Source organism: Micropterus salmoides, unplaced genomic scaffold (assembly GCF_014851395.1).
Source record: "Micropterus salmoides isolate LMB-PRFRI ecotype aquatic unplaced genomic scaffold, ASM1485139v1 Ms_hic_scaffold_2, whole genome shotgun sequence".
NCBI classification, from domain to species: domain Eukaryota; kingdom Metazoa; phylum Chordata; class Actinopteri; order Centrarchiformes; family Centrarchidae; genus Micropterus; species Micropterus salmoides.
Window position 1 is genome coordinate 781,582 of NW_024041150.1, and position 17,324 is coordinate 798,905.

General features: G+C 39.9%; 1 protein-coding gene across 3 annotated transcripts in view; it reads left to right on the forward strand.

Moving 5' to 3' along the window:
* The window catches only part of cdh11 (cadherin 11, type 2, OB-cadherin (osteoblast)), a 90,338-nt gene that overhangs the window by 67,470 nt on the left and 5,544 nt on the right, over positions 1-17,324 (forward strand). For all 3 annotated transcript variants that reach the window (XM_038731501.1, XM_038731503.1, XM_038731504.1), the window contains exons 6-13: positions 963-1,082; positions 2,781-2,948; positions 8,102-8,289; positions 13,422-13,535; positions 13,771-13,910; positions 14,595-14,731; positions 16,781-16,902; positions 17,072-17,189. In XM_038731501.1, coding sequence (XP_038587429.1) covers positions 963-1,082; positions 2,781-2,948; positions 8,102-8,289; positions 13,422-13,535; positions 13,771-13,910; positions 14,595-14,731; positions 16,781-16,902; positions 17,072-17,189 — 1,107 coding nt within the window. The remainder of the gene's footprint in view (positions 1-962; positions 1,083-2,780; positions 2,949-8,101; positions 8,290-13,421; positions 13,536-13,770; positions 13,911-14,594; positions 14,732-16,780; positions 16,903-17,071; positions 17,190-17,324) is intronic.

The following is a 17,324-nucleotide window of genomic DNA, read 5'->3' on the forward strand; positions in this document are numbered from 1 at the left end:
CTTATATTCTGAATTGCCACCTGCTACCTAACTTTTGTACTTCCCTCTTTAGAAAACAATAAAATTGGTACAGAAAATGTCTCCAGAATTCAGGAAATTAAGTGTTTAATGCTCAAAATCTTCTGGGGGAAAACCCCTTGAATATTTTGTCAATAAATAATTCTTAACTGAATTCTATAATTAATTAATTAAATGGTACATAATATAAAAAAAATACATAATAAATGTAGGCTATATATAAAATTTACTGTTGCTTTATAGACATACTTTGGGTAGCCGGCAATGGGGGGTGGGGTGGGTTAAAACATGAAAGATTTCTGTGCTGGGCTAAGCCCCCAATGTTTCAAGAGTCTGGGAACGCCCCTGCCAAAAACCACACAGCAGAGAAGTATTGTTGTGAATTTTTGAGTGAGTCGAGTAAGATCTGAAAAGGGAAATTTGAACAATTATGCAAAGTTAATATAATGTATTTCACACTTCTGCAAATTTAATTTATTTGACCTATTTGCTCAGCTTAGCTGTGTCAAGTTCAGTTAACAAAGATTAACTGGAAGTACATTGCTGCAGTCGAACTGGAAACACCATGTCTTCAAAAGGCCTTGTTTTTGAGCTTGACAACCAATGGGTTTTGAAATGGTCTCATAAATCCAGGGGTTGTGGAACTCTGTCAATGCATGGTTGAAATATAATGTTTTACTGAAAACATGAAAATCACCAAAATTGGAGAATGGATGTTTCCACCTGACAATGATGAAATGTAGAGAAATAACAGTGTAGACCAACCTCACAAGTGCAGTTTGGCTGCAGTGTTTGAAAGTGTTTTTCATTCCCTTTCCTCATCCAGCCAGTGCAGGCAGGTGAATCGGCACACACTCTGTGACATGTTGTTTGTCAAACCGTTCTTGAACCGAATCACTGAGGTAGAGTCATCTGCTGACTTGTCTGTCATGTTTCACCTGTAGGTACGTCAGTGATACAGGTGACAGCTACAGATGCTGATGACCCCACCTATGGAAACAGTGCCAGGCTGGTGTACAGCATACTGCAAGGACAACCGTATTTCTCTGTGGAGCCTCAGACAGGTGAGGCTAAAAACAGAAGCCTAGCAGCCCAGGGTTTACAAACATCTAGACAACAAGCAAATGCAGGATTACAACCCTGATATAGTATTACACAAAGACTAAGGCTAACTAGTGTAATACATGGAATACAGAAAGTACCCCTCAACATCCACACTTTGGTAAGTATATGCTCAGTTAGCCAGATACGCTACACAGGGCTTACACAATCAGAGTTGCAAATTGTAACTTCTTATCTCAATTGTTTGGTGCAACGAAGCACTTTCATTTTGTTTCACTACAGTGTGTATTCACGTTTGTAAAACTTGTCCCTTTGGATTCACCTTCAGTTAGCAGCTGAACCAGGCAATATGGGCAAAATCAATACACTTAATATTATCACAGGTGATACGCTCATCTTGATATTTGCATTATTTATGAATAGCTTTTACAGTTCAAACTTACCTGGTATAGAACAGAAATATTAAGTACAGTAATACCCTACTGCCATTACCACTAAATGTGTCAGTCTGTCAGACACTTGATAGATACTGCTATCTATCAGTATTTGCGAGGACTGCTTGTCGCTAAGACCAAACGGAAACTGTTTTTCCGTCTGCAATATTTTTACCGTCTACCGCTCATAATATAAAAAGCTAAGAACTCACTGCTGCAGGGATCATGTAACAGCACATCCTTTCCAGTGAAATTGGTAAGGAAAAGAAGGCACTGCTGTAAAAAGAGGTCCCCAGAGGACATTCAGCCTGGGTCTCTGCAGAACCCAGGCCTTATATTTGGGTTTGCATTAAAAGAAGAAATTGGATGTTAGGAGAGAGGTTAGGGCAGACGCGAAGCTATGTTGGTTCAGAGAGGGTGAAGAAGAACAGAAGAGAGGGGATAGCAGAGAGAGGGAGAGAGAAATTGGTTTAGAGAGAGAGTCCATGTAAAGAGAGTGGTTAGGGCATAGAGAGGGAGAGAGATTTGGGCAGAGTAAATCTGGCTAATCAAACCAGTGTTGGGTATTTGACTGGCTCAAATCCATAGCTCACATTTCTAATTGGTTTGGAGATTATCAGCTTTTCATGCTGTCACACACACACATATATGCACACACACTTGGCATAATATGACAGTAGAAAGCCTCAACTCCCAGACACTGCAGCTAGTGGAGACAGAAAGAGAGATGGAAAGAGAGCAGCCAGTGATGAATTAAACAGATATAAAAGATTACTAGGGCTTGAAATGGAGAAAAATAAGACTTCACACATGTTTAACTGGAGTTCTTATTCATGTGAACGATGAGTGATGATGTGTTTTCTTGCAAAATGAAATATCTTGGAATAAATGACACCCGCTCTACGTTTTTGCTTAACACGTTTCTGTTTTTTAAATACTATGTAATACTATATTACAAATTACATTTTGGAATTACACAATTTAGATAGATAACAACACAAAAACCCAGGTACATAGTGTATATCATTTGCATACACTACATATACACATACAGAGACATATCTACAGAGACACACACACACACACACACACACACACCAGTGGGTATGTAGTGAACCTGCATGCCTTTTGAACTATCTTGTATCCGTAAGATTTCATCCAGTGATACAGTTTTTAGTTTCAGATACAAAAATATTTACCCAGGATGCAACAGGGCAAAAAATAATTAATCTCAGCTTTAATTCCATGTTAAATCTGTCCATTCAGGTATAATTCGTACGGCCTTGCCAAACATGGACCGTGAAGCACGCCAGGAGTATGATGTCGTCATCCAGGCCAAAGACATGGGTGGTCACATGGGTGGGCTGTCGGGGACCACTGAGGTTAAAATCACCCTCACAGACGTCAACGATAACCCTCCAAAATTCCCACAGAGTGAGTACAAACCTTCTGCATCTATTGCATCTATTCATCTGTAATATCTATTATATGACTGTATGTTACGGTCCTCTGGAGTGACATTTCTTTTAGAGAAGTGTCTGATCTTCAACCAAATAGCAAATATCAGCCACATTACAGTCTGTGTGCACAACCATCCCACAGCTTCTTATCTTTTTTCTGCACTGCACATCTGTGCATTTGGATTATGTCAATCCACATCCATGTGTGTGCATAATTCTGCGTGTACTATATGCATGAGTGTATGCATATAAGCCAGAAAACATGTTGCCAGCTAGCAATATGGAAACCGAGGAAGTCACTGTAGGAGGCACAGACGACAACTTAAGAAATCAATTATTAAAGGTTCTTTACTGGCCTCCTGCAATGACCTCAGGCGTGTGTGTGTTTGCTTAGTATGTGGGATTTACTGAGAAGGAAAAGAGACAGAGTGACATACAAATTTGAATACTTCTTTTTGGTAATAACATTTTAAAAGAAGCCGCACCTTTTCTTTTCCTGAAGGCATTACTCTAAAGTATTCTTTTATTATTGTATAAAACAAATACGATTAATCATCTGTTGATGTCGGTATTACCAACCTTAACGATGCAATCGAGTAATCAAATGCTAGTTTTCTGATTGGACTGTCAGGCTTAAAGAAACAACTAACCAGAGGGAGTATGACTTTTTGTTTTGTTTTCTCTGCTCAGTTGGCCATGTCACCGTTTACTAAAGAATATGGCGTCACAACAACTAAAATCCAGTAAGGAGGTAGCTGATGTTGTTTATTGAACCTATAGATGGTAAATATTCCCAGAAAGCTTATGCTCAACCAAAGATTCAGTTTTTAGGATTCACCTGACAGAAACAAGAATAATCTAAACCTAAGCAGCTATTTACACCACTTTATTTTTTTCACTTCCCAGTCTACCTCAATGTCCAACACCCTCTTTCCCTGTATCTGTGTCCATCTTCTCTTTCACTCTGTCTTAAAGTTTCTTTCAGCCTTTCTGGGGTTTTTATTTTCCTTTTTATTCTTCCACAATCTCCCCTTCCTCCCCTCCTGGAGCTCTGAGCAGAGCGACTCCTGGCAGAGATTCAGCAGAGTGGCTGCAGGAATGGAGAAAAGAAGAGACAAGGGCTCAGGTTTTATCCTGTAGAGAAGCTGAATAGACTGGAAAAAGGGAGAGACGTGAGCAAAAGAAGCAAGAGAGGGAATGTAGAAGACAGAGATGCAGCGAAAGAGAAAGAGACTGTCAAAACCATCACTCCAGTTCTTGTGTTTTCCAAGAAGCTGACTTGTGTTTCAGTGTGTTGTAAAGCAAAGCTAAAAATCTGGTTCTGAAGGTCATGACAAACAGACAATATTTTGAGGGAGTTTTATGGCCAAGAGTACTAAAAATTAAAAGTACTTTTCTACTGCATATTTGTATGTACATTTGGAAGTTTCCATAGTGAGATATCCACATTTAATGTAGTACCAAGTGGTTTTACATTATGATGGATGGCACAAAATTGCAACATACACTCAGTGGCCCCTTCATTAAGTACACATTTAAAATCGAATGCAATCCAAGCTCAGGCATAAATTCCACCTTTAAAAAAGCATCAGATTTGACAAGTGTCCCTGTTGGACCAAAAATTCTAAACAATCCATTTTTTAAATCCAATACATTGACTAAGAGCTAAGATTTAAGACAGCGCTTTATTTAGTAACTAAACATATTCACAAATGACAAAATGTTAAACGACAGCAGTTTTTCAGCACCAAATCATAACCTCTAACCTTAATCCAGTGACTTCGACAGCTGCAAACTAGGTGCTTTATCAACCATCAAACATTTTACTTATAAGACCAAACATCTCCTTCTGCACAAGGTTTAAATGATCAGGACCAGAAAAATGTTTGAGAAGAATGGTCAAATCACAGACATATGTCAAAAGTGTTTGCTCTGTTGCTTTGGTCAATACAATTATGATGGAACGCATATACAAGGACGTGAGAAATATGTTTGTTGTGAGGAGTCAGTAAGGATGGGCTCGCTAACCACAAGCTACCCTTCTGTTCCCATATCCAAAGAGGATATAAAACATTTTTAAGGACAAAAGGTTTTATAACCAAACATTACAAGTCCTGAGTGTTTACTAATTGCCTTCTTGCATAACTTTTGAATATCAGTTGTGCATCACTGGCAGTTTACATCTGTGATACAAGACAACACATCAAATAGCAATATGCTGTGGTAGTGGGTACTCTTGTTTAAAAAAAAAAGTGGAAGGAGTACAAACACCTGCAAGACAAGTCTCCCAGATGGTGTGAATGAGGACAGTGATTACTTATTTAGTAGTTGGGCAGAGTGAGAGAGAGCAGAGTTAGAAAAAAAATGGTAAATGAAATAAGCAAGTCAAGAAAGAAAAACAGAGCCAAAGCAAGAAGTAGGAAATAGACAAAAATAAAACAGATAGAAAAAGAGAAAACACAACAAAAGAGATGAAAACAGACAGAAAAAGATATATGGCACAACGTGACTCCCTCATGTGTTCCTAGCGTTTCAGTTTCCATTCAAGCCGTTATTTTTTTTTTTGCTTTCACTCCAAAGCTTGATGTCTCCATTTCTCTCAGACTTTCTGTCCCTGCAATTCTCTCTCTTTCACCTCATTATCAAGCATCTTCCGTTTGCCACCACAGAAATCCATCGCAGCACAGACAGGGTGAGGACTTAAAAAGATGATAACCATTGGAAAAGTATTTCTGTGTCACTGCAGTCATTTAAAATCCATCTTCAATCTTCACTTTAACTTGAAGCTCCTCCCTTTAGTTTAGGCAGAAATACATAACATTAATAAGTAATATTGTTTAGATAATGCGTTAAAAACTGAGACAACACATAGGGTATAAATGGTCCAAACAAACTAGCAGAAATGACAATAGTAATTGGCATTTCATCCATCCTTCTTTTTTAGGTTAGGTTATTTAGGTTTTAGGTTAAAGAGACTTGAGATGAGAATGTGCAGTCTAAGAATGTGGTATAAACCATAGCAGGTCTGAGTATCCGGCCCTTTCAGCATACAAAAACACTATGTTGAGTACAAAAAATGGCTGCCATCATTTCATAAGGGAGAAAATTATAGCATGCAAAGCTAAACGGTCCCAGAACTGAATCTTGCTTAAATCAAGAATATCGATCCAAATAGTTTTAACTTTCAACAAATCTAAAAATATACGATCAATATAATGACAGTTCGGTACTGTTAACCATAAAGCAAAACTCTGATTTTAAGTCCAATAACTTTCCAGTCAATACCTGTCCACTCAAAATAACTAAATCACTTAAATAAATAAATAAATAAATAAATGCATAAATAGCCGTTTGTTTTGGAAAAACAAAATAAATGCCTCTTGGTGTTTTTCTAGACGCTACTAATGGATGTGCTGAATATGACCCATTCTTTCTAAAGCGGTCTTCCTGCCAAGTTTAAATTACTAATATAATATAAAATGCATCTACAATACCATCTAAATGATAACACATCAAAGTGACCAGTATGACTCGTAGTAAATTACAAAGCAATATAAGGCATTATCGTTGCGATTTCAGTAATCACATTTAAATTACTTTAGAGATTGTGGTCATTACATGAGTTACATTTATGAGGCACTTTATTGGTGTTTATATCTAAACTTTGCGGTTTTATGAGCTTCTCCTTCCAAGATTGGACATCTGTGTGAATACAAACAGTGCAGTCATTTATGTGGGAGTAATGAAAGCAACTCCCTTTCTCATAGAGTAGCTGGTAAAATATTGGTTTTACAAAGTATGAGTGAGTCACCAGTGCTACTGGTGATTTCTATTTGTTTAAGTAGAGATCTCATTGAAAGTCGCATATGCTTCCACTGTGGTCCTTGACCGTAAATGTACATTTCCTGTATGTGCTGTGCTTCATTTTAGCCCTTGGCAGGTATGCCAGGCGGCCTGTGTGTTCTGTCATACAATGTTTAACTTAGCTTCCAGAAGCCATTGAAGTTAAGCTACTTAGGAAAAGCAAGAATAGAATGACAGGAGAAGAGAGGGAGGAAAGGGGCAAAGGGAAGGCAAGGATGAAATGAGCTTTTAGCCAGAACAGGCAGACGGGAGAGAGAGGGGGGAGGTAGACATGAGAGAAATAGGGTTGGAGAGGGGGAGGAGAGGGGGAGGATGAATGGAGAGATTTGAAAGGATGCAGTGGAAAAGTTAGAAGCAAATGTGTGGAGGCAAAGGTGTTACCACCAGAGAGTCAAACAGTATGGAGAGAAGTTTAAAAAGCAGGGACTGAGATGGCGTTGAGGAGTGATTTGGGGAGGATCGAAGGAGATGTGTTGGAAAAGGGTAGAGGGCTGGAGGGTGACAGGAGGGTATTAGGGCTGGATGGAAAAAGTCCTGTGAGTCGCTCTCCTCTTCCGCACATGTTTGCTCGGGAGCCACATGACCAAATGAATTTCATGATTCACTGGATTGCTACACCTGGACAAGCAGGATAAACATGCTAATAATGTACAACCCCTAAAATGATGAGTCCACTCTGTGCTCAATGCCTGAATCATAGAGCGGAAGGAGGCGAGGAAGGAGGGATTGGGGAGGGACAGATGAGGATGGGGAAAAGATGGAGGAGGGAAAAGGGAGAAGGAGATGACGGATTTGGGAGAAGAGTATAGAAATGCGATGATGGACAGAGGAGGATTTTATGATATCATGGGTAAAGATAGAAGACAGATGAGATGATGATGGGGTGAAAAGGTTTGGGGGATAGCCCGAGAGAGCACATGAGAGACGGGAGCGGGAAAAGGATAAAAGGGAGAGTAGACATATGGTCCTACTGCTCGCTACTGCAAGCCAGGTGTCTACTCCCCCAGACACACACACACACCTGACACTATAGGGGATATTAATATCCTTTGGGCCATATGAATATCCTTTGGGCCATATCAGACAGATGGTATACTTCATGTTAATCCCTCTCTGACCTCCAAAACTGACCCTGCCGCAGATAGTAAACATGGTGGCAGCCAGCCAGGAATTCTCTAAAGAGTGTTGAATACAAAAAGCAAGCTGTGACCAGAAGTTGACACTAACATCACCAACCAAAGCCCCCGTCTTTATTTTTCTCAGGTGTATATCCCATGTCTGTATCAGAGGATAAAGTGCCAGGAGAAGAGGTGGGCCGCCTTAAGGCCAAGGACCCCGACCTCGGAGACAACGGACTGGTGAACTACCGCTTAATAGACGGAGATGGAATGAGCATGTTTGAACTGAGCACTGACTCTGAGACCAGAGAGGCTGTTATTAAACTGAAGAAGGTAAGGAATGAAAGAAAGACACTTTTTTTTTTTTAGCAGCAGCAGAAAAATGACAGCACTGGCATTTCACCTTTTAAGTTAATATGACCAACTTGTTAGCAAACAGTTGTTTATTTACACATCCAGCAGCTATAGAACAACATTATCATTCATTTGGAGTCGTGTTTATGTCCGCCTGATGAAAAGTCAAATATTAGCTTTTTTTTAGCTCTGTTTTTGGTCTGTACAAATTCCTAAGGGAAATATTTTGCTCTTTACCCAAATGAATGCTTCACCATGTTCACTTACCTTCGTCTTTTGTCTGCCATTTGGTGCTGAGCATGTAGTGTACAGTGGGTTATGAGAGCTTTTCACTGAAAACAACACAGAGAATGAACCTAAAGAGTAAAGTTGTGGCGGAACAGCTACACAATGAACTGAAACTCACTATGAAGCTCTATAAAGTAGAAGGGAGCTGTTGATCCAGCTGATGATTCTCTGTAGGTTTATCAGTACGAGTGACCTCTTTCACAGTGTGTTCAGTTACCATTCAATACACTGTTACTGTATAAATATTGACTATAGAAGAAATGGATGGATTGGGAAACAAGGGAGTTTGGGAGGACAGGAGAGAAAATGAGTCATTAGTAGGTGGGGATCCAGTTTTACCACATAAAAATCTAAATGCTACAAAGCTCACAGGAAAGGCAAGATTTAACGATGGGAACTAAGCCTCTACAACGACCATGTGATTAGTTATTGATGACCCAAGGGCAAATTTCACAATTTTTGTAGCAGTTTCTGGTAAGAAACAATGGTCAAAAATACTATTAGTTGATAGTGGCTGCTTCAACAGCTAGCTCTTATGAAAATGAGTGCGTCATCAACCATTTTTTCAATTTACCAGCACAGAAATGTACTTGAGATTGCACTTTTCCTCCAGACAAAGCAGTTTAGTGTGTTCCTCAGCCAGCCCACATGAGAGTCCGTGTCCATGTGTGTGTGTTAAAAAAGAAAGAATAGGAGAGTTGACAAAAGAAAGAAAAAATATGGAGCAGTAAAGTCTGTGTATGGAAACAAAGGGGAGACTTTGTCGGGTTCAAGTCCCCTGACGTCCCTCACAGTAGTGTCTGATAGGAACACTGACTTCCAAGCTCATGTGTGTACGTGCAAGTGAAAGTGCATTAACTGTCATGCTTCCCTAGGCCAGAGAGCTCATCTTCTGCACTGTGACTGTAACCCACACGTGCACACAGACACTATGAGTATAGCTCGCAGTGATCCAGGTCAGAACACACAATTACTACTCTCACTCTTTCTCCCTCTCTATGTCTCTCTAATGCACACTCAGTCTTATTCTCTCAAATACATATATTCAGCCTCTCCATCTCAAATACACACAGAGCTGTCAAATACAGTTTTTCTCCCTCTCTCACACACAGTTTTACTGTATATGTAGCTGCAGGTCAGGATAATGAGCTGAATTCACCAGTGAGCTGTGGTAGCCAGCTTTTCCGTGCTGGGGCGTCCGACCTCTGAGTCTCTCAGTTAAAGAATAATAGCATTGAAAGTTAGGATGAAATGTACACCAAAACCTATATCACTATTTTTTCTTCTCTTTTGGATATTTATATTAGAAATTAAAAGAAGACTTTTCAACCCACAATCACACAAAGATTCTCGATTCTCGGAGATTTTTTCCTCTTCCCAATCCATACCCTTATTTGGTAAAAGGTTTGGCATTCATATATGTAATTAAAGTATGTACATAAAAGTATGATGGCATTCGTGGCAAGCTGCGTTTCCTGTCCAGACAGCAATGACATTGCTCAAAAGAGCAGCCAGCCTTAACTCATTGCTCGTTTTTACTGATGCTGTGGGAAAATCTCTGTCTGAATCAATCGATACAAGTCTGTTTCATGCTTTTTCTCACAACTGTCTGCATGAGCGATTCCTTTGGAGCTCAGCGCTATAGCATGGCATTAAGACTGCCAGGGTTAGGGACTCTCTTCCCACTGGTGTCACCTGGACAGAGCAGGGAAATGAGCGAATGATAATAATGACTCATGTTCCCTCTCCTCTCTCAACAGCCATAATGTGTGTGATCTGGAGGAGGGCAGTTAACCCACAGATCAGGCATTAGCCAGCAATAGAAAACGATGTGGTTGTCCTGGGCAGTGCTCAGGTGGGAATATGTAAATTTGACCAGATATGAAGAACTGAAATACAGTCCCTACTAGATAAAACAGTCAAAAGTGTCATCCCTCAAAATAGTTCAGCTCCACTTTCTGGAAAGCAGTGACAGTAAGATAACAGTTGAACGATAAAATATCCATCAATCTAATCAAATACATGGATCTTTTATTATTCACTTTATTATTCACTTTAATTAGTTTGAAGTCATGTCAATAAAAACATTTATATAGTTATCACCATCTGAACCATTTCAAAACATGTAATCATGAGTTAAATTCTTATGATTTGCCAATATGCTACAACAGCACAACTAATGAACATACTCAACCAACTATTCAGTACTAGTTATATTAATTTGACATTTATTGTAAAGGCAACCTGGTCACTTACAATTTTAACGTGAAATTAATTATTATGTTTCATTACAGTGTGAGGTCAGGAGGAAATTATAGTTTTATGATGATTTGAAGACAAAGAATGTGTGCCTCCGTGTAAGACCACTGACTGATGCCAGTAGCTATTACACAATAAACCATCTTAATGGATCCCTGTGTTTCTTGGGATAATAATTTAATAGCCTGATGCTGATTGAAGTGTGCGTGTGTGGAGACAATGAGAGACACCATACAAACCCACTTGAGCTCCTCTCAATCTGATTATGGCATCTTGACTCAGATGTATGTGCAAGTGTGTGTGTGTGTGTGTGTGTGTGTGTGTGATTATTGTGCCGTGATGCCTCTCGGGGGAAATCAACACCTTTTCCACCCTGTGGGCGGTGCCACAAAAAAATTAAAAGGCCAAACAATCACACAGCGCGCACACACACGATAACACATGTACAGACTCACACCTAAACACACTTTCAAATCATCATCGGGAGTAGCCTTCACTAATCTCTATTCTCTCACTCTCCTACTCGTAAACACACACACACACACACAGGGATGAGCTTTAATCAGCTATTCTCTTTCAACTGTGTCCTGACGAATGCAGTCTACAGAATATTAAGGAGCTGTGTGTATGTGTGTATGTGTGTATGTGTGTATGTGTGTGAGAAAGAGAGGGAGGAGGGAGGTATTATTGTGAATATTATTATCTCACACTGATTACACAAAGAGGGAGAGAATGAAGAGAAAGACGATCTATAGACTGGGAGATGGAGGGAGAGAAAGAGGCCAAATGAGACACAGACAGAGGGAGGGTGACAAAAAAGGGGGAAATGAAACAACTGGGTCAATTATATCCTATTAGTATCGTACCTGTCATCAACCAGTTAAACACCTACACCGACACCACAGAGTCAGAATGAGTGTGGGACAATCCCTTGAGAGGAAACGTCCCTCCAGCATTGAGTCAATTGGCAGCTGCACCACATGAAAACAGTTGCTGGATTAAAGAGCTATTGCAAGCTGTTTTCAGAGGCGTTTCGGGCAGATGATGGAGACTTCACGTTCTATCACTGACAACAAAAGGAAACAATACTACTACGATTATTCTTGCCATCCCCTTGGTCTTAACCTCTTGTCTGCTATAATCTTGATTTGGTTCCTTTTATCAATAATAATAACAATGATAATATAGTAAAAGACATTCTCATCATGCAAAATCTTGTCAATTGGCAGCTTCAATCCATAATATTTGGTATGGGTATTCTTGGTTACCATCCTAGTCATTGGTAACCCCTGGAAAAAATTTTGAGTCAAACTAATAAATCTATAGCAACTTCACAGATGCTCCCACTGGGATTTCATTAAGTGATGCAAGCGTGAAGATGAAAAGATCAAGCTCGCTCTTGGGACTTTGCCAGTTCAACATCCCCACATGTGATTAGGGCTACGACATAGCTGAGTATGAGTGCAAGTCACAGCCAAGTGCTGTTGGCAATGCACAAGTCCTCAGAATCATAGCAGAGAGCATCCCTCGAGTATTATAGCTTTTATACAATGACTGCCAACATACTGGTTGACATAAACGTTTTCCCCGTAGTAGGATTTTACTCCATGCATAAGAATACAAGATTTGTTAGATGCTCAGCACCAAGCAGACTCTCTGGCTGAGGGTCATCGCTTTGTAACTGCTGCGCCATTTTTTTATGACTAAATGAAAATGTGATGTGAGGACAATGTGTGATTTTTTTTTGTTGTTTGGACATTGAATGGCATACCTCAAAGCGCACAATCAAGTGAATTCAATAGCAAGGCCATTACAAGTCAGTGGGTTTTCTCCCAATATAGAGTAAGTGAATTGAAGCTCAGCTCAATAGGATTTGATTGAATCTCATGGTTTTACACTGGCCTACCTGTGATATTGAAACCCCATGGCAGGGATTTTAAATCATGATGTATTCCTAATTTACTTGTCTCAATTGTAAAGGTCTAATAAATAAAACCTATATAGGAGAAAACTGTAACTGTCAGCAGACAGTAGTTCCCGTGGCCTGGAACTTCAAATCTCCCACCTTGTGACCCAAAACACTTTCTATTCCCTTTTATTGTTTGGTGTCCCCAACCCCCAAACCTAATCCTGGCTCATTAAAAACAGACTACTATTGTTTTCATCTGATGATGAAAACAGCCCAACAGAAACTACCACATGATTCATTGTGGTCCCAAAATACACATATAATATCATGTAATATCATGCAACACAAACTGTCTTGAGGTAAAAGTCAGCATTTGGGTTATGCATGGATTTGTTGGTATGTAATAGTAGAGGTAATAGCTGGCCTGCTACTGTCAATACTAGTGAAAATATGTGTGCTTTCATTCATGTAGCAACAGCTCCCCCTACCACAAGACAAGGATACAGCACTGGTCACCCACTGCATTTCACGAAGCCAGTGTCTGCAGTGGACACACAGTGTATTTTCTTTGCCATTCACATATCATTACACTAAAACAAAAACACCTGAGAAAACCTGATTGAGTGACCTGTCTGCTCTCTCTGTATTCTCTCAGCCAGTGGACTTTGAAACAAAAAGATCATACACCTTGAAGGTGGAGGGATCCAACCCTCACGTGGACCCTCAATATCTGGCTTGGGGGCCTTATAAGGACGAAGCCACAATAAAGGTAAATAAAATATATATTTATAAAACTACGTGTGTCTATGTGAGTGTGCGCTTAGTTAGCCTGTGTGTGTTTATGTGTATGTGAACAGAATTGTTTAGGTGCTATGAGTTTTATTGTGTCTATGAGTATGTGTGTTTCTGATGGCAAGAGCTTGTATTTGTTGTGTTTCTATGTGTGTGACTAGATCAATATCACAGAGGCCTTTTAACAATGATGTGCGTTTGTGTGTCTGTAGATATCAGTAGAGGATGCAGATGAGCCTCCTGTGTTTGTAGCTCCCAGTTACACTTTTGAGGTAGAAGAGAATGCGCCTGAAGGCACCCTGGTGGGACGAGTCCATGCCAAGGACACTGATGTTGCCAACAATCCTGTCAGGTAACAAAGACACATACACACTTACCAAGTCAGGCTTGTAGCAGTGGAAGAATTAAAATTTTCACACCAGTGTAAATTCTCATGGGACACTGCCAAAAAAAAAACTTTTTAATAGTGTTACACTGAACAAACAATAACACTCAGAGAAGTTTGGCTTTACAATCATATTTTTATACAGAAAACAGATTACATATAGAGACGTTTTCAACAGAATAGGGAAGCAAAATAGGATTACAAAAGCATAGCCAGCCGCATTTTATAAAAATGAACTGGAAAAAAACAATAGCTGGATACTTTAGTGTAGTTTAACTCTCGATTCTAGACTTTTGGTATAAAACATAAATGCATGGCTCACATATTTGTATTTCACATATATAGTGACTACATTTCCTATGCAAACACCTGTAGGATAAACTACTGGCAAGCTAGCAAAGTTAAATTTCTTTTTGTAGCCAAATTATCTCTACAGTTATTGAACTGAAAGCTCAACGTGTCCCTCTTTGAGAGTGCGAGGATTGCTCTATCTTGCTCCATTTGTTTTTATGACTATCACACAGAAAACGAGGGTGTCTAAGCCTATAACTGTGTTGTAATGCAAGTTTTAGTATGATTTATAACAAATGAATTCTCTATAAATCTCTCAATGTGTAATAGCACTATTATGTATTTGTGTGCTCCGTGTAGGTACATGATCCCTCGCTACACAGACGTAGAGCAGTTCTTCAGCGTAAACTCAGAAGATGGCATGATTACCACAACAAGACCACTGGACAGAGAAACACAGGCCTGGCATAATATATCGGTGTCAGCCACAGAGATAGGTATGCATAAAGAGAACTGGGACTGAATCTGATGTGTGTGGGTTTCTACATTAGTCTCTTCGTCTTTCAAACATAGGCTACAAACAAGCACACGCACTTATCGCCATCATGATATGAGCTAAAAAAGTATTTCTGTTACTGTTTTGTCTCCACACCAATTACGTTTGAATGTGAAGTGACACAATGGCTATGAGACTGTCAGAGATAATTTAATGATATTTTCAGCCACTTCAGAAGAACAGTTAGTCAAAGAGCTACAGTATTTGATCTTGGCTGTTGTGTGATTTGTGCTACTTAAATGATTAACAGCATATACTGAAATAGGATGGAGAGACAAAGTCAAAGACGAACAAACACATGGAAAAATCCCAGACAGCCACCAGGCTGTACATTTACTGGCATCCAGAGCCCAAGCTGTCATTCTGCAGTGCTGGATACTCTCCATGACATCTTATGTACAACATTTATGTGGATCTAAGCTGCTGCCTTTATTTTCCCCCCTCTGGGTGGGACTAAAGTTAGCATTTTTGCTGTGAATGTCAATGAAGAAATGCCTAAACCTTCGTAAACTAATTATGTATTCAGCTTCAGTCAGGAGGGATTGGTTTTATGCAGATGTGGTGGTATTATTTTTGTTGAGTTTAACCATGCTGTTACCCCAGTTAGCGTTCAGTGTTTGGTGTCAAAGGCCAGTGCATGTAACTGTTGCATTCATGTGCAGTTTGTCCACATGGCATCTTGGGGGGGGGTGGTGGTGGGGGGTGGTGGTGGGGGGGTTATGTAACATTTTGGCCAGAAACAAACATGGATCTGCTGTGTAATGTTGGCTACAGCTAGATTTGCAAGTTATTAGATATATGGCTATTTATAATGGCCAAATCACAGTGAAAACCATGATTAAAATTATTTTCACTGTTAGTTTTGTTACAAGAAAAACACAAAGTAAACAAATCTGACAATATGAAAAAAAGAACTGTACAAACAACTGCGCCCCACTAAGATTTTGGCTGTTAATAGATTTCAACTGTTCGCTTTAATTAACTGAGTATGTGAAATCGTTACAGTACAGATGGTTGGTAGGTAGATGCTCAGTGACACAAAAACTGTTTTCTAAGTGAAGGAGAAGTGAAAAACTAAAGTTAAAACAGTGAGGACCCACTAAAACGTTTATCCATCCATCTCCACCACAAACACTCTTGCTAACTACCCAGAGAAAAGGGGAGAAAAGAGGGGATTGCCAGTTGACCCACAAACCCTCCAGCCAGTTAGCCACAGAGGCCCCACCCTGGTATTCTGTGGTTGGGGCTCAAACTAGCAGAGCGCCGCGTGGTTTCCCTGTGGCGTGCTAGACGCCAGACGGCCAGATGGAAACAGGCTCGCCGCCCACAAAGCTAGGACCATTGCAGGCTACGCTTACCGCTAACAGACCTTGGGAAGCTAAATAAATGCCTAGTAATGACAGGGTAGTGGAAAAATCATACCGACTAGAATTGCAAATATGCAAGGCAGTTCAGCAGAAATGGGTGGTTGTTTTTTCTTTTTTTAAAAGATAAATGGATATGGACACTGTTCTCTCTCAGTCTGTCTTAGTTGATATTCTGGATGAATCAGGGGTCTATTTTGGCCATTTAGACATCATTCCGTCTGCCACACAGCAATTCTTCTTCATTTTAATCTCCAGCAGGCATAACTTGACATTTGCCACTTTTGCATATCAAAACGGTTTTGGTAAAAAGCGTGGGAGCAGGCTAACTGAGTGGCATACTGTTTAACTGGATATTTTGATGTCTCACAAACTCGTGTCAGTAATTTTTGCAAATCAAAATAACAAATAGCTCAGCATAGCAGCTGACTGATTGACAGGCAATCTTGCTGGAAAATATTCATAGTTAGCTTTGTCTTCAACCAAAGCAAAACACGGATTAGAATGCAGACAGACAAACAATCAAACACAAATGACATTCTGTCTTTTATGACTTTGACAGTGCTTTGAATTTTTGTACGCAGCAGAATGCTGATGATTTTGCCCTATACTATGTCTATGTGTAGGAGGCCACCACCAAGACACCAAAGTGCGTGTTAACATCAAAGTGAAAGATGTAAATGACAACTCCCCAGAGTTCGCTACCAACAACGAAGTCCTGATGTGTGAAACTGTCGCACCAGGGAAGGTACGACTGTGTGTGTCTGAGTGTGTGTTGGAGTCTGTGTATGTGCGTGCATGCCTCAGTATGGAACTGAATGCATGTGTTTTGAGGGATTATGGTAATCAAATATAAAATTCGCCAAATTCACTTGAGCTTGATGTGTTTATTTCTGATTTGTGTTTCTGTGTTTTAGGTTATTGAAACAGTAAGTGCAGTGGACAAAGATGAGATGGCTCACAGACAACACTTCACATTCAGCCTCGCTCCGGAAGTCGCCCACAACCACAACTTCTCCCTCAAAGACAACAGAGGTAGATGACCTTTACAAAGTTATTTTCCTTATTTCTCCCCTCCTCCTTCGTTTCTTTTCATTCATTCCTTTCTTTCTGTTTCTAACCCTTTCTAGCAGCCATCTTACGGCTTCTTCATCTGTGGTCTTTTTCTCT